We start from the raw sequence: 24,833 nt of genomic DNA, 5'->3' as shown, positions 1-24,833 counted from the left end.
TAAAATAATTACGAATTTACAAAGTACAATAAAAAAGAAGCTATATACAAGCATGTACGGCTGATATCCTTCAGCCAGAGAGTGACACTGTTTTGCTATAATAATAATAATTAATAAAAAGAATGCAGAAAAACACTAACGTAAATATAGAGACAACGCTATACTATAAACAACAAGAATTACATTATAATCTTACGTTTAATTAAAAATTAAATTATATTGAATTGACATTGCATTCAAATATTGGCAAACTAATTTAATTACAAACATATACAGCGAGAATGTTTAATACGATCAACAATAATATAACATAAAATAAAAATGAATAATTAAATGCATTAAATTAATATCTATAATGTCAAGCGGAGCGGGCATAATTTACAAGATTCAAATTGTCTGGAGTGTGGAGTGTTTAGCATTTCTTTTAATTCTGAATTCTGATAACACTGGACATACTGCCAAAAAATGAACCACATCCTATTTTACCCTTTAAGTTACACAACCAGTTCGATGGAACTTTCTTGTATATTGCCAGGGATTTATCCATTATCGTGATACACAAGGAAGCTTCGCATCTCTCTCTTGCTCTTAAAATTTGGCCTAATCCAGAATATTTTAGTGCGTACAGTCTAACAGCTTCGCGACCCACTTTCCCGCAGCCCTCTTACAATCGATGCATTTCTTGCATAGAAAATCGCAGCATTTTAATTATTACATAAATTATTAAAGTCGTTTGTATTAAAAAGCAAAATTTGACTACATAAAGAAAAATAATAAATTATTCTTGTTGTACATTTATTACGATCATAATTAATAGTAAACAACATAATGTTGGCTTTTAGGCATTAATTCTCCTCCTAATATAAGCGATAATCTCCCAAATTTTAAAGTGATATTAAAAAATGTGTACACTACTTGATCTTTGGGAAAAACTATGGAAGGTTACCATTTAAACTTTTTTTCTATAGCCCTTCAAATTGAAATAGAAACCCTGTATGTAATATGTATGTATAATATAATTAAAAATTGTAATAATATTCCGCCCCGAGTAATAACGAGGACTCTGGGTCGAGTATGTGACATCTAGGTAGTATTAAGTAAGTTATTAGCGAGAATGGACAGGTTCAACCCCGCCTCGGTGAACATCGAGTCCTCGGGGGTGAGTATGTGACGTATGGGGAGTAAAAGTAAGTTATTAGCGAGAATGGAGCAGGTTCAACCCCGCCTCGATGAATATCAGTACTCGGCGGTCAGTATGTGACGTATGGAGAGTAAAATTATTCTACGTTCGTAGTAATCTATTATGTTTTATATCTATTCTGTAGTTGAGAACCTAAGATACAAATGAGAGGCTAGCATTTTAGGATACGACTTAGTTTTCCTATAAAAGCAGGGAGCCAGTATCCAGATCGAGAAGCTCAAATGGCTGCAGTTTAAAACAAAATACTCGTCCAGGTAAAGATGTACTAACACGCCCCAAAACTTCCCAAATTATATATAATAATATTTTTCTACCAGTAAATAATGGCGAAATTAAAGCTGCAACCATGTTCAAAAATTATTTTATAAGTTTTTTTTTTTATTTGGTCGCACGTGTTATCAAAAATATGCCCATCGAGGGTAATAATAATAACAGTAATGTGTTTATGTAAATATATACAAAGTTAGTTTCATAATTTCATTCAGGGAGAGAGTCCATCGGTATATGTTCCCATCGAGACTATCCGATTTGCATAATTTTGAATTATAATTTGCCGTGTTACAATAGTTGTATCTTCCGATGGCTCTCATGTATTTTTTCCTTTTTTTTTTTATTATTTGGAATTTCTCTTCGAAGATAAGCGCGCTTTCTATTTTTATTTTAAAATTAATTTTCGAATTATTTTTCGTTCGACTTCATCACCAATTTGAAGGGCGAGGACGATATCATTTATAAATAAAACGTCTACCAAGAAGGCATATTGTCGACTTCCTTTATCTCAAGGATTTTTGTTTAACTCATCGTGGTTTATTTCCCGTTTCCCGAATTGTCCTGTGATATGTTGGACAGGAATGCAGAAAGTGTATTTTCGCGTCTATGTGAGTTATACATAGTCCCTTCGCCCACCTCAAGAGATGGGGCAGTCATATAAAAAGTAAATTTGGCTCAATTATAGCGATTTAAATTGAGAATACAAATATGCGACATCGACTCCGTTAGGGCGGCGGATTTTTTTTATTTCAATTTAAAATTTTATTAAAAAACGGAAAACGTCTCTCGGTTTTAGACGAGTCTTCGTCTATCGTAGAATCATTCTTAAAATTAACGCGTTTTCCCTATTTTGCAAAAATGGTAGAAATTATTTTCAAATCATGAATTGAATTTTTTTTATTTTGAAACCGTTGGTTTTACATTGCAAACAAAATTAGTTCTCATCCTACGCGTTTTCATTCGCGTCACCGAATTTTTCGAAATTTTTCTAAAACATGAAACACCCAAAAATCGCTTCGTTTACTCCATTAAGACATCATCAGATTCAAATAGAATTGATGAACCTGTAGCTTTGTCTCATTAAATGATCCGCTTTTAAAAATACAAAATAAGAAAATAGACTGAAAGAAGGTATTCATACGATCGTTTTATCGACGATGACGAGAAATCCAGGTAAGCAGCCCACTTCATGAAGAACCGTAACAAACTTCAACAAGACAGCCAAATTAAGTTTCTCCAAAACGTATAAAAAAGACGAAAAATATATATTCATATATCCGAAAACTTAAGATACACATAAAACATACTGCACAAGAGAAAACATGAAACAATCAATAACACGCTTCGTTTACTCCATTAAAACATCATCATATTCAAATAGAATTGCTCTTTATACAGGGTGTTACCAACTAATAATTTTTTTTATTAAAAATATGACATGTTCAATGTTCTCGGGTTCCTGCTCTCCTTGGGTTCGATACACGTTTTTCAAACTTGCAAAGATTTCACTAAGGTAAGTTCTAAAAAATGTAAAAGTATTTCCTTAGAATACTTATAAAATAAGGCAACTTTGGTGAAATCCCCGAAAATTTTGATGATATGTGGGCGACCAAGACCCGAGTGGTTAAATGCCTGGGTAGACTCGTACCCCATCCCTAAAAGGCCCGAGACTTGGTCGGCTCACGTGTCCTGCATACATCTCTTGGATTTGTTCACAAACTCCAAGATTTTGGACCATTTTATTTCGGGGAGTGATTTGGTAATGTCCGCGCCTTCAAAGATTTCAAATCTGGACCTAGCATTCCTAACACACTGTGAGGTAGTGCCTTGCCGTTTCTTCTTTTATTTCGCAGTAAAAATAAAAGGAATCTGGTAGAATACCCATTACGGAGAGGTGTCTACTCAGGGCGAGTGGACCATCAAATTTTGATGATAAAGGCATTGCACGAGCCACAATTGAGCATTTTTTTTTTTTTTAAGTTTTTAAAACACTTTTTGGTTATTCTTTGAGTGGCTACTGTGTATTCGGAAGCACCATTTTTCAACGGAAATGTTATTTTGTGGAAATTTAATGTAGTTTGCAAAATAAAGGTCAGATTTGTATGTTAATCCCACTAAAATTGAGAAATTACGATTTTATTTTTAAAAAATCGCATTTTAGTCCAAAATCACAAAAATGCTAATATCACAGTCAAAACAGAAACCTCGTTCTGGTGGCACTGAACTATGGTTTATTTAATGAATCCACCATGGCAGTATTGGCATTTAACCCTGTATACATACATATGTCCTGTATATTTTGCTGTACAGTTTTTCTAGATTCTGATTTTGCATGCATTTAGGGCTCTTTACTTTCACTTGATATTAATAACAATATTGTCACTTCCATTCTTCTCACAAAATACATCCTCACATTTTGAACAAATGCTGTCTATTAGTCAATAAACCCATTTTATAATATTTCTTTTATTATCAAGCCTATATACTAAAGTCCTAAATAACAATGATTGGCAAGTTCATATTGTAGGAAAACAAAAACAAACACAGAATCCTCCATCAAAAATAGGATTAACAAAAGAGAAGTTGATAAATTCTAGGGATGCTAGGACACAGTAAACTTATGCTAAACCAACCCTCAACACTAGCAAACTTACTGCTACAGTTAGAGAGGGTAGGATTATTAATCAGTCATCTGAGAAAACATGGGCATATTCAATGATAATCCCACCTGTAGGTTATGCAATGAGGAGGAAGAAACAACCACTCAATGGAGACAAAGAAAAACCTAGTGAAAGGAATGGTAGCAACGACAGCCAATTGCCTAGTACTTCTTAAGACAAAGATCAGATTGGTTACACTGAACTAAAGAACTAGGGAAATACAAGCCTGAAAGTTGCTGTGCTTGGGGGACAAAAAAAAACCACATCCCAGTATCCATCATCATTATCATCATCATAAGTACATATTACTGTATATAATTTAGGATCTCCATTTGGTCTGTCAGTTGCATCAGCAAGTCCATCAGACAGTCCAAAAAGATTGATAATGACCAAAAAAACAATCACCCAACAAATTCTATGTGGAAATCTCACAATTTACACTTTATTGTATATTACAACACTTTTTTTTTCTGAACACAACTAAAGAAAACTACATTGTATAATAGCTTGTCTGTTTTTAAAACAGGCATGAATTATATTGTTGTATTTTAATAAAATAATTTATTATAATAATAAATGTTTATATTTATAATAGAATTACAAGAACATGTTTTTATTTGCATGTTATACATAGACACAAACTGCATGGGCTAGTTAGAAAATAGTTTATATTTGTGTATAAACTGATGCTGCATAAATTAAATTATAAAATATTTTTTATTATCACATTTTTGCTTTCCTTTTTTTGGTTGTTTTTCCTTTTTATTTCTATAAGTGGTAAGAATGATGAACATCTACAACCTGTTTTTCTTTTATTTCGAGTAAATTTCTTAAAGCTATTTTGGGGCCTTTTTTCCAGCTACTTTCTTCATGGCTGCCGTCAAGGAGTTTATATACAAGTAGCGAAGAAGGAGCTGGAAAACAGGCCCCAAATTGCATAATTGTAAAAAAATTAACTTAAAAGAAAGGAAAAATAAGTTTTAGTTCATCAATCCCACCACTTCCAGAAAATAATGTTTATTTATAATTTACAGAACCGAAGCTTTTGAACCTTGTCCTACATAGAGGGTACTTCACTTCCTTCTTTAGGGTAACAACCCCAAAACTCCATTAATACCACTTTCCCTGCTTCCCCGTTCTCTTTGGGTTAAGCGAAAATGAGATGACTACCCTCATTTTGCATATGATTAATTGCCTACAGGGCTGACAATCCGTCAGTGTCATGTCGCCATTTTTGCTTTTGCACATAATTAAAACAAGGTCATTTCCGTGAAAGGTAAAACGATGAAGGATCAAAAGAAAATACTCTAAAGTTTTTCAGCAATAAAACTAGTTGCAATTGCCCCAGTTACTATTTTCACTATCTTGCTATGTTGGATAGTCGTCTTTTAAGAAAAATATTGATATTTATTTTGTAAATTAATAATTATATTAATAAAAATGAAGAATATAAATTTTCAAGTGACTGTAGTTTTTTTTTTTTTTTATTGTATCATTATTAATAATTAATCATAGCAAAATCAATTGTGTGTCAATCAATTTCACAGGAAGGCAAATATTCTTTCTCAATTGTAAATAAATTAAATACTTAGAAAAAAATTAAGTAAAGTCAATTTTAAAAAAGAGCGAATATTATAACACAACTAATCCACAATTTATTTATTTTTTTAAAAGAATGACACATTGATGAAACACCATCATTGGTATACATCATTATAGCTAACAAAATCATCTTATCTTCAGTCAATAATATTACACATAGGCAAAATGGATATTATTTTTTACTACCCTTGAAATTGTACAGGCAGAAATTTGTGAGCTGTTTCAGTTCGTTTCTAGAAAGAGAAGATAACCTCGAGTCCTTCAACTGTAGAGCGTACAAGCTGTGCAGAACGAGACTCTCCATTGCAACATCATAGTACACCAGTATCTAAAAAGCAACTGTATCAGGACAAAGAATCGTTTGATCTGACATGCAAATTATTACTTTATTGTTGAACGTGACAAAAATAAATGTTGTGCTCCCTCTAGAAGAATACAGACCAGAAATGAACGTCTGAATCGGGGTTCCGAGTTCAAAGCACACAGCATTACCTTGGTAATCTATTATAAACGTATGACCAGACCAAGAGCTGGCTACTATTTGTTCACTACCATCATTGCACATATTAACTTTATTAATAATAAATGTTTGATGATCAACATTTATTGACCTTAAATTTCAAACAAATAATTAAAATTTGTTTTTTTATGGTGGGCAATTATATTTACCAAACAGGCTGACTGTCTTTAATCAATACAACATTTCCATTTAAAGATGCTATAGCTAAACTATCATTTCCATTCACATTACCAATTATTTGACACGAGACATTGCTCGAATTATGTTTTCCTGGAGGGACCACATGATAATCAACAGAAGTCTTTCCATCTCCTCTAAAATTAAACAAGAAATTAGAAAGAAACAATAATTAAACTAATTAGTGATGAAGGAATTACATATAAGTTATGGTCATATACGTCGCACCCGGCTGTGAAACTAGTATACAAGGTTTCTTGTTGTCATTTTTTATAATACATATAGATCCTATTTGATTAGCACTTTCACATTTACTTAAACAGACCAATGTCACTTCTGCTGGGGTCTGAAGCCACCTGTATATCCGGACTACACGATCTGACAAACCGAGAATCATATCGATCTGCCCATCCCCTTGAATATCACCAAGAATTAATGCCTACAAAAACAAGCATGTACAGAAAAACAGCTAATGGGTACCATTAGCATAGCTCCTGAAATATTTTCTTGTTAAAAGCATTTCTTTACTACTGTTATTCTCTTTTAGTCATATTATGTTTATTTATTTGTTTTTAATGTAACTTTAGTTAGGTGTTTATTTTCCTTTGTCTTTCTTGTTTGTGTCAAAAAATAAAAATAAAAGTTATTTTATTTTGTTTTTAGTGAAGAATCATAAATATGCGTATGTACTAAAAGTATATTACTGATTTGAAATGAACATAGACTAATACAAAACAAACAAAAAATTATTTCTACCAGCACCATTTATATACCTTGGTGTTGGCTGGGATGCACTGTTTGTGTAAACGCTGTAATTTTTCTCCAGAGCCGGATTTTGTATAGTTAAGGCATAGGTATATATGGCACCAGCCCTCTACACTGACAGTGACAACAGCATTACTCCCACAGTTGGTAACATCCCCGACAGCGACAGACGCGATCATCCCAAGGCCGGAGATTTTTTGCCAGAGCTTTTCTCCCTTGAAGATCGACAGGTCACCGTTGGTGTTGCCGACAAGCAACTCCGACTCACCGTCATTGTCTATGTCACCGATGCATATAGCATCCTGTAGCACTTTGCCCACAAAGTCAAATTCGAACTTATTTACAAAACATACAGAACGCATTTTATTTCAAAGAAACTTTATTGTCCTAGCAGGCCTAGGCCTCCATCTGGTGGTTGGCGGGTATCCTCGACTCGGGCACAAAGGATTTGACATACTGCCACCTTTTCGGAGGCCAGACGACGGCAGTAGCTTTAGCGGTGATGAGAGCAAGAGCGATCGGTCCAAACATGTTAGAGTCCATGGAGTGGTTCGCGTTGTCACCTTCGACCCAGCAGTGACCCTTGGGAATCCTTACTGTCGATGTCTTGTAGCTCAATGTGTTAATGACATCTCCTAAAAATAAAAAATACGATAGTAGTTGTTCACCACATCTAACTGTTAACAATTTTATTTAATATTCAAGGAAAATCCAACAGCTAAAATAAAAGATCTCACAATTCCTGGTCAATGAGACAAATACAATTCAAAATTGTTAGCTGTACAAATATTATTTTGTAATAAACTAAATTTCATTAAAGAAAGTCAATTCATTTAGAACTGATATGATGAATGGTACCAACAGTAAAATTAATTAAAACCGTATTCAAGGGAATTTGGGTATTCAACCTGTCTTGGGTAGATCAGTCAGCTGATCCCGATGTAATGACAGCCGACAGGGAAAACAAGCGGAACTGCACTTAGATAGATAGATACTCAATTCAGCAATAGATATTAGGGGGGGGATGAAAATCAAATTATATAGATTTTACAATACAATATTATCTATATCTTTGTATAACTTTAGGAGATTTCCTTTCCTTTTCTTATCTAAAGATATTTTCGAACTTAAACTTTAACATGACACTCTATTTATAAAAGTAGTTAATAATAGCAGCAGAAGCAAGGACTGACTAATTAAAAATAAATATTTAATCTTCTTAAATAATAATGATTAACATATATAACATGATAGAAAGGTGGAAGAAGTGCTAAATAAAACAAAGAACCTAAGTACATGACACTAAACTTAAATAATTACTAATCCGTACATGTTTAGCAGTTATAATTGACCATATTAATTATTTCAATTAATTATTCTTTTCATCTATGGCCTTGGTTGACATGAAAAAGTTAGGGTCACAAGCAGGATTTGAACTCATGACCGTTCACTATAAATCGAAAGGTTGTAGATTGAGATGGGAAATTGGTGTCCGAGTGGATCGAAGTCACAATAACTCAAGCAGTTAGAGCAGTGGCATAAAAGCCGAAGGCTAAGGGTTCGAATCTCACTCATGACTAACTTTTTCATCTTAACCAATCTTTCTTAGATAAAAAGAATAATTAATAAATAATTATTTTAACGACTCACTCCTAAGATTGCCAAGTACTGAGAGTATTAGTGATCTTCTTAGGTGTGTTTGGTGTTGTTAGGTCTTTTATTATTCTAATTGGCTCCTTTTTGGTCTTCACTTATTTTCCTTTTTAATTTTTGTAATGTTTAAATGGTGTGAATGATGTTACTTATTTTTTTTTAATAAGGATTATCCTTTGAATTAGGGTAAGCTAATCCCTACCTACCGGGGTACAGCTAACGGAAGGCTTCGGGAGAGCTTGAGCCTAAATGAGGAAGTTCATTTTATTCAATGGCAAGGAGACATGTATGTCGTTGATCACTTATTATTATTATTTTTTATTTTAATACATTATTTTAAAAGGTTATTGTAATTTATTTGGGTGAGGTTCTGATTTTTCTTTTCTTTAATTAAACTGAGTTGTGGCATTGATATTTGTTCACACTCGTGAGTTATACAATGCTCGATGTGAAGGCGATCAGCACAAAGATCATTATATACTGTTAACACATATATATACTTATTAGTTTTTTAGAGGAGGATGCTTACGGGTTGTGTAGATCAAAAAGACTTGGATTTAATATATCAAAGACACCGACAAAGAGCAGTAACTAATAGCGTATGGTGATTAGTGACCGTTAATAAATGATTATTTGGAGATCGTGAGATGCGGTCTGGTGTGACATAGGTTGTAGAAAAACATTTTCTTTATCATGCCAACGTTTCGATCTTGAGATCTTCTTCAGGGGCTTGGATTTATAAACATTGTTTAAATATACAAATACATGTAGGATGTTAAAAAATGAATTTATACAATGATATAAATTTTAGACTCAATCAAGGTATTTGTACTCACTCAAAGTGTTTGTTTTCTGTTTAAATGTGTCATTATTGTCATGATGAGAGTGCCAGTGCGATATTGATGTTTTATGTTAATATACATATATAAACATAAAACATCAATATCTCCTCATCTCATGATCTCCAAATAATCAGTAACTAATAGTGCTAATACCTACACAACCCCCATGATCCACGACCTCATAACTAAAACTTCACTCCACAAATCTGTGCAGCCATGTAGAAGTGCAATAAACACTGTAGAGCTGCAGTGCTCAGAAGGGATTCTTCCAGTTCCTGGTATCCACCATAGAAATGCACTTTTTAAAGCCAACTCTAAAGAGGAAATTTCAAAGATATTCCGTAGAAAAGGTGTTTGTGACGGTGAGGAGGGAAGAGTGTTACAGACGGTGACTACCTTCTAAGCCGATGACCCTCTTGATGATCTTCTGGTCGTGGTTCTTCGGAGAGAAAAGGGCGACGACGTCTCCTCGCGAGACCTCGTAGAACCTGAGGGAAAGCCGGTTGAGAAAAACGTAGTCGTTCTCCGAGGTGGGATTGAGAGCCGGCTGCATAGACACTCCGTCCACCCGGGCCACGTAGCCGAGCAAGTCTATTATCGTGATTCCCACCGGGACGGCGACTGCGATACTTTTCAATACATCCGCGAGTGTCATTTATGAGAAAGGGAGTTATTGTTATATGGACAGTATCGACCCCCCCGACCTCTTCGCCACCGACCCGACCAGCACACCGCCCCACGAAACCGAACGTTTCTAGTACATATTGCTTTTAAATTTATTCTATCGTCGATTGTTTACGAACAACATTTAGGGAAGATATTAATACTGCAATTCAAACTGGATAACCTAAATTAACGTAAAACGTGCCGACAACAGGTCATGTGATATTAAAACAGCTGATCTACATCACGATCACAAGTCCGATCTACCACCATTTAATGACTCAAAAGTTTTTTTTTTTGCCATGGATGATAGTTTTTGTCCACCGGATCGAGCCTAGTGCGGATTTAAAACTTTGAAAAAATCCAGAAAACATTTAACTTCCTCTCCCCCATGGATTTTACCTAAACCCAAGACAGATATATCTATCACAAAAGTCATAAAAAACCTCACAACCCCTTACATTTACAAGCATAATAAAAATAATTTCCTTACACAAAAACTCAAGGGGAGCGTCGGTGACTGCAACAGTTTAGGCGTTGACACGGCACTCATCACTGTAAGGTCGAGGTCCCGGGTTCTAATCCAGTGGCCCTGCATTCGAACCCGGCATACTTACAAATGGGCTTTTTTTTTCAAAAACACCGGCACCCTGAGGGTTTACACGACCTCTGATGTTGCGAACCCTCGTAAAAAAGAAAAACTCAAGATTGGTTTTCATTGATGGGTCAAAGAGTAAGGAAGGTGTAGGCGCGGCTTTTACTTACAATAAACAATGTTTTCGCTGACATCAACCTGAAGCAATTACACTGCCGAATGGTCATTAATAAACGTATAAATATTGTGGGTTCTCTTTATAAAGAATTAATTATGCGTTGGCGTCATTACTGGCCCTTAAGAATGAATTTACCTCAAACTCACAAGAACAAGAAATTCTGAATCAATCAGCAAGCAATTCATTAGGTTTATGAGAGTACCTGGCCCTAGTGGAGACAGGGGAATGAGGTTTACTGTGCAGCCAAAAAAGCTATCACAGAAGGTCTTCACATATATGAAATACCAGGAAAAGACTTCAAGGCCTCCCTAAAGGCGGCAACCATGAATTGGCAAATTGAACTGTATTATATAGCTGAGAACAAATTAAGATAAATAAAAAAGACGTTAAAACGTCTTAGTCGTAACCCATCTTTATTCAGCTGAGTTGAATCAGATGAGGACCTACTACAGCCGGAGCTCAATTGAGCTGGAATTCAAAAGAAAATCAAACAAACATAACGGCTACAGTATAGTTTAGAATAAATCTGTTCGAGCTTTAATCATAAATAAAGTTGCCATAGGATCAGAACTATTATCCAGAGGAGCAAATGTATGAACAACTTTTTCGCTCTTGAACAGTGTGCGCCCAAAAAAGCTAGTTTCTCTAAACTCCGCCAACTTGCAGAAACATGTGATAATTTCGTAGAAGCAAAATGCAAAAGTTAATTACATAACACGACATATATCTGAACAGAGCACAACACAGAACACAGACATGCAAGTGATACACTGTTAAGGACCGACCCCGGATTCTGACGGAAAACCACCTCTTCCAGCTGTGCGTACAACGGTTACTGATTTTGACTTGACTCCAGTCGATAAGAAGTTAATTAAGGGCGATGTTTATTCCGTTGTGCATTTCATCTTCAGTCCCATGAAATAACGATGTCGGTCAATGTAGATATTAGAGTGAAGAAAGCCAACAAAATATACTGTCAAGGTGTAAGTAAGGTTATATTAAATTAAAAAGGAAGCGTTATAATATTGTCTCTTTGAAGAAATGGCTTGTAAGTGCGTGAGGATCCGCGAAATTTTCCGGACTCTATTGTACATAAAGAATTTGCCTTACCGTTTAAACAAGCAGAATATATTTCAAACTAAGATAAACATTCTCAACAGTACTCCACCGGTCCCGTTTTACTTGAAAAAATACAGCAGCTACAAATGCTGGAATTGTGAATTTGGAAGTGAGAGATTTTCACTCAAGTGTCCCAATTGTCAAAAGATACAAAACCCTGACAAGAGGTGCAACTTGTTCGATGTCCTCGACCAGCAGGTTGTGTATGATCTGGACGAGACTGAATTAAAGAGGGTGTACAAAAATTTGCAGGTCGAATTTCACCCTGACAAATATGGACAGAGTTCAGAGAAAGAGCTCTTTATGGCTGAGAACCTTTCGTCACTTATTAACAAGGCTTATTTTACACTCGCTGATCCTTACGAGAGGGGAATGTACATTTTGCACCTGAAGAATGTCGATACCTCAGAGAGTGATATTGAGCTCAATAGAGACTTCCTCATGGAAGTCATGGAGCGCAATGAAGAACTTGAAAAACTAATCGGGTCTCAACGATTGGACGAATTCGATGAAGAGATCAACAAAAATATAACCGAAATTTCAGAAAACATCTCCAACGCTTTTAAGGCCAAAGATTTTGTCATGATGAAAGCAGAACTCCAACGAATGAAATATTATATCAGCATAAGGAATAGAATCAAAAATATGAAAAACAAATTCTCTGATATCTAAATGTACATATATCGTTTTATTGTAATGTGGGTCAGTTAATAATTTTGTCAGATTTTAAACAACAATTAAAAGTTTTCGTTGGACACAGTCTTTACTTCATTCACCTGGCAATCCCTGAAAAAAGGTCTAAAGGCATTGTTAAATACATTTTTTTTAGTTTAAGTAAAAGTTTAAGTAAAATTATCTTTTAAGCCATCCGATCAATCCCTTCTGCATCAACTTAATATTTAATAACTTCTAATAAATATGGTTTTTTAATGTTATTAATAAGGCAAATATTTAATTTTGATTCAAAACAATTTAGTAAGGCAAGCTACAAACGGTAGGAGAAAACTTCATCTTCTGTGCTATTAATAATTTAATCAAAGCTGAATATTTTAAATTTGCTTTTAAAGTCATGATATTTATAATAAATTGACACTTTTTAGGAAACAATTACTGGGCTGATACTTGTCGATTCACCGATAGAGTTGAAACATGAAGGAATCGTACTTACAATGGAAGGGCTCGTAAGCCTGCAGCTCAGTCCAAAAAATGTTGGAATTTTCGAGGCATTCTACAATTCTGTCAAAGTAAGCTAAAATCTGATGAATTTCCGACGTCAAAACACGCCTCACCGCAGTACATTAATTAATCTTTCAGCCTGTACAATTATGCTTTGCTACTGCAGAAATATCTGGGCCAGGGAAAATGCCACCCGGACAGACAGGCATCCCTTTTGAGGTTCCTCTGATGCCTAAGGGTAATAGAATTCTGTACGAAACTTATCACGGTGTCTTTATAAATATACAATACACGCTGAAGTGTGAACTCAAGAGGGGCTTTCTGGCGAAAGGGATCATTAAAGTTGCTGAATTTATAGTAGAATACAATGTACGCTTTTTATAACTGATCAGTTCACTCAAAAATCTAACAAAATGGATATTTTAGAGCCAGAAATGTGATAAAGCTAAATTGGAGCCAGTGCCATTTGAAATGACACCCAAAACATTAGAGGCTGCAGTAGATCTTGGTACAATACCAAGTTTCAAAATCACAGGGGTCATCGATTCAATTGACTGCTGCATCAACAACCCATTTACCGGCAATGTTATTAACCTTTATTTAATTTATAATAAACACAAATAAATTTTTGTTTAAATGTATGTTAGGTAGTTATAAGGCATAGTGAAATCCCCATAAAATCAATTGAGCTGCAACTGGTCAGGGTAGAAACATGTGGATGTGCAGAAGGATATGCAAAAGATGGTGAATATTACAAAAACTTTAATTTTATTTTATACTGTTAGAACAAAAATCACAAATTCTATTATAACAAAGAAAGGAAAAAAATACCTGAGCATGTTTTCTTTTTTTTTCCAGTTACCGAAATCCAAAATATACAGATAGGAGAAAGCAATGTTGTCTGTGGAATTGAAATACCGATTTACATGATATTTCCTAGGCTCTTTACATGTCCAACCCTTACTACGATCAATTTTAAAGTTGGTATGTACAAGAGCTTCAGTTATTAAATAATAAACTAATAATGTATTTTCAATTTCAGAGTTTGAAGTCAATCTTATAGTCGTTTTTGAAAATGACCATCACGTGTCCAAGAATTTCCCAATACTTTTAAGAAGAGCATAATGGTTAATACCCAAAAGAAGTGTTAAAACATTTATCTCAAAAAAAGAATTTTGATAATATTGACATATATATATATCTATATTTTATGGAATAGTTTTTCAATCTTATTTCTTACACATATAAAATCACAATTTAAAAAAAAGTAGTGAACAGAGAAACAGACAAATATGCCCCATATAGAGTTTCCCTCAGCTCTTTTCTCCCCTTCCCACCCTATTTATTTATACCAAATAACTAAAATATACTTCTAGTGTAGTTTTAAGTGCCATTCTTTAGCAACAGGCAGCTTGGGTTTCCTGATGACCAGCCCACGCTTTCCATAGTCAACCACAGTCTCTAAATGAATTTCTTTCTTATCTAAAACAGAAAAATAATTTCAAACATCAGATTGGTAAAGAAAAGAGTAATACTGTGAATTAAAAATAATCTATTAATTCTGAATGTATCATTATTATTTTTTAAAGATCTTAAATCTGGCAAGTACAGATAAATATATAAATCCAATTTTATAATTTAACGCTTTCATAAAAGTGGGTACAGGTATATGGGATTCACCAAATGCAGGGCAAAGATTTGCTGAACTAGTGGGATCGCATGCTTTGTTATGCACCATGCAACAATATTCAGTGCTCACCTTTGCTTGGCTGTTTTTTTTTTTTTTTTTTAATCCACACATTCAGGAATCAACTCTACCAACATAAAAGTCTTGGAGTTCCTTGATCTGTACCAAGCTGAACCAATAATTTCAAATGCTTCTCTGACGAATCATGGGAATTGGAACGAGGATTTGCATGATGATGCATGGAAACAGAAAGAAAGTAAGATGGGGCAACAGTACTCTGTGACTGATTTTGTAGCCACTACACAAAACAGTAACCCTAACTGTGGCAATGACAGTTTCATTCTTGTCCAATACAATTGGTAGTAAGTTGACAACTCGCATGGCACTTAGCAAATACATATTCACTGTTCCCACACAAACTGAATGATTGTACAAAGTATGAACCTCACATGTGTATATACATAGATACACTATTTGGTGTATGCCAAGACGAGCATCAAGCAGCATTCGGCTGATACCACATGAACCACCTTTAAAGATGTCACTTCAGAAAGTTGAAGTAAACTTTCCCATATTCAGGTGTTGTTCCAGAATGACATATATCTCGTTGTAATGTCTTTAAAAATCCCATATTTTGGGAGTGGAGAACAACTCTTAATAATAAGACCAACCAAAATTTCAAATAATTGCAATATGAACAGGTTTTCTCTTAAATATAAAATTTTAAATCTATAAATTTAAGAGTTTCAGTGTTAGACTGAACCCAGTAAAAAAGTGAAGTTTATTAGAGAGAGATTTAGATTTATAAGAGATTCATTATTTTCAATATTAAACTAATAAAAATAATTAAATTGCTGAAGTCGTTAGGAGCGGTCGAGAATGAGGTAGTTTAGAAAAACACCTTTTTTTTATTGTTTTGCCGATATTTCAACCTTTATTCGGGTCATCTTCAGGGCCTGGGTAAATTACAAAACATCTGTTGATTGGAAAAAATACAATATAATATAAATTTTGAACCAGTATTTTCATACTCACATAATGTGTGGTGTTAATTCTTCTGGTGTCATATTGGTTTTGTGTGTGTGTTGTGAAACGTGAATTTGTATTATGCTGTTTTTATATGACTGACAGGGTGGGGGACGCGGGAAAATTTCTTTGATCATAGGCGGTTTTATTTAACTCAAAGGAAGTCGATCTTAAATTGTATTTTTTCCAATCAACAGATGTTTTGTAATTTACCCAGGCCCTGAAGATGACCTGAGTAAAGATCGAAACGTCGGAGAAAAATAAAAAAGTTGTTTTTCTAAACTACTTCATTCTTGACCTCTCCTCACGACTTCAACAAATTATTAAGCAACAGGTCAGTAAGAAATACAAATAAAAATAAAATATTTACCATAATATGCAGTCACTTTATAGGTATTTAGTGGTAAGCCTAAAATGATTATCCTTTCTACCCAACAAGGCGTGTTATACCTGTTTTCACCAACATACCTAAAAAATAATGATTATAAGCAATGTGCATGTTCGAGTCGACTACTTTAATATTAATGGAGACCACAATAATTACATTGATGAAAGTTTGTTATCGGAATACTCGTATTTTATGAGAACAGAACTGTCTTTTCTGAAGTGGTGTCTATGAGAAGTTCCATCGTCAAGGTACAAGTGGCCTGAAGCTTTTTTCTGTTGAAAATAAAGGCTAATTATTTATTTGAAAAATTCCACAACACATCAATAACTAACATTATTGTCCAGAGCAACTATGATAGTGAATGGGTCATTGTGCATCAGCTGGGAAGATCTTCTGACCCTCATTTTCTTGGGTATGATAGCTCCTCCTCTGTAGTAAACTGGGACCTTAAATAGAGAAATTTAATTTTACACCAATAATAAGGCTTCAAGTTTTTAACTGAATATCTACTTTAGTGAATGGGGCAGGTACGTTGGCAGTGCCAGAGGTAAATTGCTCGTGGTTATCGATATCATACCAAACTGTATTTTCTCCAGGGAAATATACTTGAACTTGGCTGGTACCAGGAGAAAATGCAGGTTTTACAAGCAATGAATGACCTAAAAATGGAAAATGTTAATATTGTAACAAACGAGTCTCTATTTTTGTCTCTTACCAACAAGGAACTCATCATCGATGTCGAAGGTTTGGGCATCTTCAGGATATTCGACCCAAAGTGGTCTGATCACCGGCATGCCAGTTTTATTATTTTCATGAAACAATGTGTACCAAAGTGGTAGGAAGTTGTATCTGGTCCTGAGGGCATCCCTTATAATGGAAGTAACCTCTTCGTCAAACGACCAAGGTTCTCTCCTTTTGGTTTCTATGTGGGAATGAGCTCTAAAGAATGGTAGAAATGTAGCCGCCTGTTGGAGAGAAAGAAAACAATTTAAATATATATTTATGGTTAATTTAAGATATGGCTTTGAATTTTATGTTCTAAACATTTTTATACTTAGAACATATTTCTATATTAAAAGGAGTTTCAAAAAAGACAACACTGATTACTTTATTTACTTTACATTACTTCAACATAATTTATATGAAGGAATATATGCAGTGAGCAAGCATTTTGACCTTTCTAATCTAATATCGATTCAAAATTTAAAAAAAAAAAAAAGTGGGTTTGGTAAATTAATATGCAACGTTTTATAAAAATTAATGTTTAAAAAAGATCATAGGGGTTTCGGTGGCTGCAACAGTTTAAGCATTAACACAGCACTCACCATTGTAAAGTAAAGGTCCTGGGTTCGAATCCAGCAGTCCTGCTTTCAAACCCAACATAATCACAAATGGGCTTTTTTACAAAACACCAGAGCACCCTGAAGGTTCATATAACCTCATAATTGAAATACCCATGTTAAAACAAAAAAAAATTAAGTTTAAAAACACATAACTTAAAATTGATGTTTTTTCTCTCTAGAAGGTAAAGAGGGTTTCAACTGCAAGGTTATATGAACCCTCGGGAGGAGGGTTATTTTTGAAAAAAGCCCATTTGTATGTCGGGTTCAAATGCAGGGCTGCTGGATTCGAACCCTGGACTTTTGCCTCACAGTGATGACACTGTGCCAACACCTAAACCATTGTGGCCACTGACACCCCTTACTGAATTGATTAAAGTGTTAAAAGTGAAAGTATTAAAGTTGGTACAGGTGTGTACTAAAACAATACACCAAACTTTTAAAAAATTCTTTATATAAAATGAAAATTTACAGTTTAAAGAATTGATTTTCCACCTGTATAATTCAATTGACTAACTTTATTGCATCAGTTCAGAATTCAGCACACTCCAATCTTACCCAAATAAGAATTAGAAGAACAAGTACTCGATTTTCAAATTGTACCTTTTACTGTTTAAATTATTCAGTTAGTAATGTAATTATTTTAGGGTAATGAATAACCCTTTGTAAAAGCTCTGAAAGACAAAGAATAGTTTGTTAAATGTTCTTACCTGATACCATCTAGCAAAGAGTTCACGGTCAGGGTTTTGAAAGAAGCCACCGACATCTGCGCCACAAAAGGACATACCAGCAACAGCTAATGAAAGACACATTGGGAGTGAGGCTCTCAAATGAGCCCACTCAGCTGCATTGTCACCGGTCCAGATAGCCGAAAATCTTTGGGAGCCTGCAAATGCAGACCTAGTTAACATAAACGGCCTTTGCGTCTCCTCGATATTTAAGATGGCACTTCTACGAAGCATTCCTTCATAACCGGTAGAAACCTGAAATTCAATTTTTAAAATAGAATATATTTTAATTGTAGCCGGTTCTGCCTATTGGTTTAGTCTGTCAAGTTCTTTTTTTTCATACATGGTCGGTATTTTTGGTGAGAAGGAAAAATGCCAGCAAGCATAAAATAAACAGAGCTGAACTATCAAACCGCAAGTTTATTCATGTCAAAGAATATTTCGTATTCATTTTAATTCCTTACATGAAGAAGACTGTAGACGTTGTGAATTTCTCTGTGTTCCCATCCACCATGGTGGACCTTGTCCTTTGGCATCGTAACTTCTGGCCCGTTGAAAACAGAAGGTTCATTCATATCATTCCAAATGTGTAAGTTTTCAGTAGAACCAACATAATTTTGAAGATTGTACCGACTAGCATAGTATTCTCTCACTTGGGGGTTTAAAAAGTCAAGGTAGGACGAGGACCCCGGCCAACACCAGCCTGATAAAAATCAGTAAACACATTTTTACTCAGTACTTCATGTATTATTTAAAAAAAAAAAAATTATATTTTATTATACAGTTGTTAAATAATACAGATTAAAACATTACAATTAATTAAGGTTTTTAGTTGAGATGAAAAAAAGTTAATGGCACGAGCGGGATTCGAACCCACGATCTTCGGCTAGGTACGCCGCTGCTCTACCACTTGAGCTGTGTGACCTCGATCCACTCGGACATCAACTTCCTATCCCAACCCCACCTTATGAGTTTTTCCTTCCTTTTTGCCATTTTTCAAATGTCGTGTAATCGGTTTGGATTCTCGACGACAATTGAAATGGCCACGGAGGGCTTTAGTGAAGTGTATTTCATATTAATTCTTTAAATTCACTAATTTCGTGGTCTGCTTGACCAATTAAATCATTACAATTAATTAAGGCTTTTAGTTGAGATGAAAAAAAGTTAATGGCACGAGCTCAAGTGGTAGAGCAGCGGCGTATCTAGCCGAAGATCGTGGGTTCGAATCCCGCTCGTGCCATTAACTTTTTTTCATCTCAACTAAAAACCTTAATTAATTGTAATGTATTAATTGGTCAAGCTGACCACGAAATTAGTGAATTTAACAGATTAAAACTTTAATAGTAAACAGTTAAAAATCACCTTCATAATCGGTGCCATCCTGGTTTTTGACATAATAGCCATTGCTGGTTGCATCGTTGTGAAGAAAATAACTTTCATCCCTTTTGATATGAGGATCAATGATTACGACTAATTTTCGGCCCCTAGCAGTGAGATTTTGTTGCATTTCTACTGGGTTAGAAAACTTAAACTGGTCCCATGTAAAATACCTGAAATTAATTAAAATTAATATCTGTTGTAATATAAACAAAATACCTGATTTAAAAAAACAATACTTTTTACTGTCAGTATGTTCAATATCCAGCCATAAAGCATCCATGGGAAGATCATGTTCATCAAAACCTTTGTTAACAGCATCTACATCTTCTTGATCATTATAATTCCATCGAGACTGATGATAACCCAAAGAGAAGTACTACAAAATAACAACAATAATAAAGGATTTTTGTTCTGTTGATCACAAAATAAAACCAAAAACATACAGGTGGTATTGGAGCAGTGCCTGTGAGAGCAGAATACTGTCTGAAAACATCTTTTGGTTTTGGCCCTAATGTCAAAAAAGCATCAATGTTTCCACTCTCGGACATGAAATGCGTTTCAACTTGTGGCTGCTTTGCTCCAACAAAATTTACAATTGAGGAGACAACATCGTTATGTGTCTCTACATCAATCCAAGTTTCAGAAGGGTTCAACCAAAAGAAACCAACCGTATGATCTTCACTAAAACCACATCGTGTCATTTAATTTAATGATTGTAAAAATAAGGCACATTGCTAACCTGTGGGCAATGAGGAAAGGTATTGCTGCATAAAGAGACATTACACTATTGATTTCATATTCAAAAACATCCAAGTTGTAAAGCCTATATGGATCTCCTTTTCTGAAAACACATCATTATCTAACTTAGTTTTAATCAAAACAATAAATGGATATTGCAAACGATTACTTACGAAGTGGATTTTAAGGCTAGGGAATCTGAATGCTCAGGAATGCCATATGCAAATTTGGCTCCCTTGAACGTAACATCCATGGCTACAGCAGTAGGGCCGAAAGGTTTGCTGTCATGGTGCGATTTGAAATTCTCTTCCCAAGCACCTGCATCTTCTGATTCATCTTTTTCTTGGCTACAAGGTATTTTCATCATCAGCCACGAATAAATTTTTAATTCAATTATATATCAATACGAACGGTTTAGGCCTTGTATGTTCAAATTTAAAAAGACCACGAGCGTTTACTGAAGCAATTTCAGTAGATCCTTTAAAGACATCAATTTTAAAAGGAACTGCTTGTAAAACAATTTCATAAGAATTAAATGACAAAGTCACGCTGCGGTCTGATTTTGATTTGACCTCCCATCTAAAAATAATAATTTATATTGTTTCTTTTGCATATGCACAGAGAAAATATTTTACAAACGAGCTCAAAACAGGATCTCCATCCAGAACGAGGGGTGGAACAAAGCGTTGGCGCAATGGCGTTTCTTCTTCCACCTGGATTCTGAGAGTACTATCTTCCAGTGGAGTGACTTTAAGAATAAATTTAACTAAGTTTTCTGTGTTTATCAGTTGAACTTGAAGTCCTGAATTTGTAATCGAGAGCGTGGAGAGATCCAGTTCATACGGTGACTTTCCTTTTTCAACATTTCGACACCGTCTAAAAAAAATTACTTTATTACATTTCTTATTCATTGTAAATGCAATACCACAAAAATTTCTTTTGAAAAAAAAAAATATATATATTAATTGCTAATGTGTTCTTTGGATGAATAAGACACAGACATATAAGTGGTGACATGAATTTAACATTAGAGACAATCGGGTTTATGTTTGCCCAACTCTTGTCCTGCTTAGCTCAGTCATTTCTAATCATTGTGTTCTGTCAGACCCTCTCCCCCAATTAAATATAGCAATATACTGGAACATGTCTGACACAACAAGGAAACGACCAAACTAGTTTCATCACCCTACAGACCTCAAAAAATAAATAAATAAAATAACCCAATACACAGCAGATACATACGGGGGATACATACCAAGCATAACAATGGATGAAAACCGCTGATAATATGAAATATCTCTAATTTTATGAATTTCAAAGCATTCCATCTACACACCAATCAGAGACTTTCTGTATGTGTGCCTATCGTCAATGTATGTCTGTACTTGTGTACAGGCTTTTTTTTTCTTTTTTTTTCAGTAAGAAAAATACAATATACAGTAACATACATAAGTTTATTTCATGCAGGAAAACAATACGTACATACAGCAACCTATGCTTGACATTGAAACAAACGAGAAAATTTTTTAGAGGCCTAAAAAAGATAAAATTTAGATTTAAAAAAAAAAAAAGTAAATTAAATTGCACAGTTATTAATCGATGGTGATGAATTATCAAACTTTGCATTTTCAGCTTTCTTAGAAAAACATTGTCATAGGAAGGAGGCTGCTTTGTCTAATTTTTCAACTACGGGAAATTTTGTTGGAGAGGCGTCCGTCAGTGTACTATCATCCGAAATTTGTTTTCAATTTTTCCTAATTAAATGTCATAAAGATATTCGGCACGTTTGTGAACATGTTGGCAAGGCTAGAAATCTACCTGTACCTTGCTCAAACTTTAAATGGTCATATTCTAATTAATCATTATTTTTATCTAAGGTTTTTGGTTGAGATGCAAAATTTGAGTCATGAGTTGGATTCGAACCCATAACCTTCGGCTCAATACGTTGGTTGCTGCACTAACCACTTGAGCTATCATGACTTCAGTCCCCTCGGGCACCAACTTCTCATCTCACCCTACAACCATTTGAATTTTCCCCTTTTTGCCATATTTTCAAATATGGTTGTAGGCTGAGATGAGGAGTTGGATTCCAAGGGGATCGAATTCACGATGGCTCAAGTAGTTAGTACAGCAGCGAATTGAGCCAAAGGTCGTGGGTTCAAATCCCGCTCGTGGCACTAAATTTTCATCTCAACCAAAAACCTTAGATAAAAAGAATAATTAATATGGTCAATTATTACCACTAAGCAAACATGTATTATTTTATTTATATTTTATGAAGAAATTTTTTGTTTGATTATAATAAAAAAATGTGCACAACACATCACAGAGGAAGGACTCAAGTCCAAAGTTCTGTGTAATCTATACAAATTTGTTTATCAATGGTATGTAAAAGAAAAAATAAAACACTTTATTATTAAGTGATAACACTGGAAGTGTGATCGGCACTCTTATTGTGCAAATTTAATCAAAGTATGTCGGTATGTTAAAAGAAGAAACAATGCTACTCGCTCCAACCCAAAGAACAAACCAAAGCTGCCAAGCCTCCAGAATTGGAGAAAAACTTAATTAAGGAATGCAATGTACCAATGGATTATGGAAAATTGGCAATATTACATAGTTTACACATCATGTACATATCATCATTTTGAGATAATGGGTTTTTATACGAAGAAGAAGAATTATTGTATCAATGGGTGTTTCCTATGAAGTGTCTATACCAATAAGCATGGACTGAATGATAAAATCACCTGCAAAAACTGCTTTGTTCACAAGATTTAAAGTTGCTCCTGTCGACGGTCCAGACTTGCTGAATGGCAAGAAAAGCGAGGCAGAGGACGTATCTAGAAAGGAAGCAAAGTTAAGCATCCAGTTTGTGGGTTGTGCTTAAAAAACGTAAAATAGGTCTGATTTTGACCGGGCACACCTTCGATTCCTGACTACCATTGTGATAAATAACGATTCAGACAAATGAAATAAAAACTGACATTCGGTAGAAATGTTTTTTTGCTATTTTCTTCGAGTTGATGTGTTGGAACTTGCACGTTCAAACTCAGTTGCCGTATAAGTGGCGAGTTGAGAGGTTTCTGCCGGCAGAACATCCAATCAAAAATGTAAACATCAGAGATCGGGCATCAGAGATCCATGCTGTGGGGGAGGCCGAAATTCCCTTCTCTTTTTATATAAACTTCTCAAAAATGAATAGGGACATTGCCATTTTTGTAATATTTACATCCCCTAGCATTTTTATTTTAATTATAAATTGCATTTAAATTTATTAGAAATTATTATGTTTTTTGCTGAAAGAAAATTTAATCAAGAGATTTTGGAAAAATAACAAAATAAAAGGTTTTAATTCAATAATTTTATTTATTGGACACAATAATTTTTTTAAACAATTAATACCTTGTATAATGTTCTCTGTCAGCTAAAACCTATGTGCACCCATTAGACTGTTAACAAGGTTGTCACTAATTTCATAACGGATTTCACTCCATGGTATTGCTACGCTGCACTTAGTTGTAGCAGGTCAACTGGCTGAGGATGGTGATCAAAATCCTTCTCCAATGCATCCCACATGTGCTCAATGGGATTGAAGTCTGGAGACAATGGAATGGGGCAGATGATGATATCCCAGGTTTTTGAAACAGTGATGAATATCTCTGCCACTATGAGGTCTGGCATTGTCATCCAGAAATCAAAAATCTCTTTCTCGATAATTTCTTGTACACAACAGACTGCGATGCCGTCCCTTCAACAATATGGAGTCCACTTCATCCTCCAGTGTAAATCCCAGCCCAGACCATTTCACCACCTCCTCCAAACTGCACGTAGAGAGCACAAACTGGGGTATGTACGCATCCCCTGTTCACAGTAGACTCTTTGGCACCTGCTATCACTATACAGACAGAAACTCGACTCTTCAGGAACAGCATTCCAATTGGTGTTCTCTTCTAGGCGCTTGCTACACCAAACTCTCCTGAGTCACTGCTAGCGGACTGTTTACAAAGGGTATTTTGAGGTCATTGTGGAGGGTGGTGTTGGAGACATAGCAATAATTGTGTTAACTATAATTGTAAGGACTTTGGATTGGAAGGATTGAATTCGTTGAATGGTTAGCGTTGT

At 34.7% G+C, this 24,833-nt stretch overlaps 4 protein-coding genes across 7 annotated transcripts; 2 read left to right on the top strand and 2 right to left on the bottom strand.

The window, feature by feature from the left end:
* Positions 1 to 5,763: 5,763 nt before the first annotated feature.
* On the bottom strand, positions 5,764 to 10,956 carry LOC106668742 (mitochondrial inner membrane protease subunit 2). 4 transcript variants are annotated; one of them, XM_014397763.2, is made up of 6 exons: positions 10,847 to 10,955; positions 7,204 to 7,830; positions 6,631 to 6,869; positions 6,403 to 6,567; positions 6,119 to 6,344; positions 5,764 to 6,061 (listed from the first exon to the last, which is right to left on the bottom strand). In XM_014397763.2, exons 2-6 carry the CDS (start codon positions 7,555 to 7,557, stop codon positions 5,906 to 5,908), a joined length of 1,140 nt encoding a protein of 379 aa, XP_014253249.1. In that variant the 5' UTR covers positions 7,558 to 7,830; positions 10,847 to 10,955; the 3' UTR covers positions 5,764 to 5,905. The 4 variants fall into 4 exon arrangements, with proteins under 4 accessions (XP_014253249.1, XP_014253248.1, XP_024080582.1 ...); XM_014397762.2 differs by lacking the exon at positions 10,847 to 10,955 and adding an exon at positions 9,848 to 10,352; XM_024224814.1 differs by lacking the exons at positions 6,119 to 6,344; positions 6,403 to 6,567; positions 6,631 to 6,869 and having other exon boundaries at positions 10,847 to 10,956.
* A 60-nt stretch (positions 10,957 to 11,016) lies between these two features.
* Positions 11,017 to 14,639, top strand: LOC106668743 (Down syndrome critical region protein 3 homolog). The gene is made up of 7 exons (XM_014397765.2): positions 11,017 to 12,109; positions 13,346 to 13,489; positions 13,560 to 13,790; positions 13,848 to 14,006; positions 14,069 to 14,165; positions 14,280 to 14,405; positions 14,464 to 14,639. The coding sequence occupies exons 1-7, from the start codon at positions 12,053 to 12,055 to the stop codon at positions 14,544 to 14,546; spliced, it is 897 nt and encodes a 298-aa protein (XP_014253251.1). The 5' UTR covers positions 11,017 to 12,052; the 3' UTR covers positions 14,547 to 14,639.
* On the top strand, positions 12,045 to 13,000 carry LOC106668744 (iron-sulfur cluster co-chaperone protein HscB, mitochondrial). Its single transcript, XM_014397766.1, has one exon. It carries the CDS (start codon positions 12,168 to 12,170, stop codon positions 12,915 to 12,917), a length of 750 nt encoding a protein of 249 aa, XP_014253252.1. The 5' UTR covers positions 12,045 to 12,167; the 3' UTR covers positions 12,918 to 13,000.
* Positions 14,286 to 23,798, bottom strand: LOC106668741 (neutral alpha-glucosidase AB). Its single transcript, XM_014397761.2, has 17 exons — positions 23,635 to 23,798; positions 23,459 to 23,551; positions 21,348 to 21,584; positions 21,120 to 21,287; positions 20,882 to 21,055; positions 20,710 to 20,811; positions 20,414 to 20,651; positions 20,207 to 20,346; positions 19,953 to 20,140; positions 19,055 to 19,293; positions 18,573 to 18,845; positions 17,238 to 17,487; positions 17,033 to 17,181; positions 16,855 to 16,968; positions 16,679 to 16,794; positions 16,505 to 16,602; positions 14,286 to 14,903 (listed from the first exon to the last, which is right to left on the bottom strand). The coding sequence occupies exons 1-17, from the start codon at positions 23,652 to 23,654 to the stop codon at positions 14,794 to 14,796; spliced, it is 2,709 nt and encodes a 902-aa protein (XP_014253247.1). The 5' UTR covers positions 23,655 to 23,798; the 3' UTR covers positions 14,286 to 14,793.
* Positions 23,799 to 24,833: the final 1,035 nt, after the last annotated feature.

The sequence above is a fragment of the Cimex lectularius genome, unplaced genomic scaffold (genome assembly GCF_000648675.2).
Source record: "Cimex lectularius strain Harlan isolate CLEC.00 unplaced genomic scaffold, Clec_2.1 scaffold25, whole genome shotgun sequence".
Taxonomy (NCBI): domain Eukaryota; kingdom Metazoa; phylum Arthropoda; class Insecta; order Hemiptera; family Cimicidae; genus Cimex; species Cimex lectularius.
This window is presented reverse-complemented; position numbering and strand designations above follow the sequence as displayed.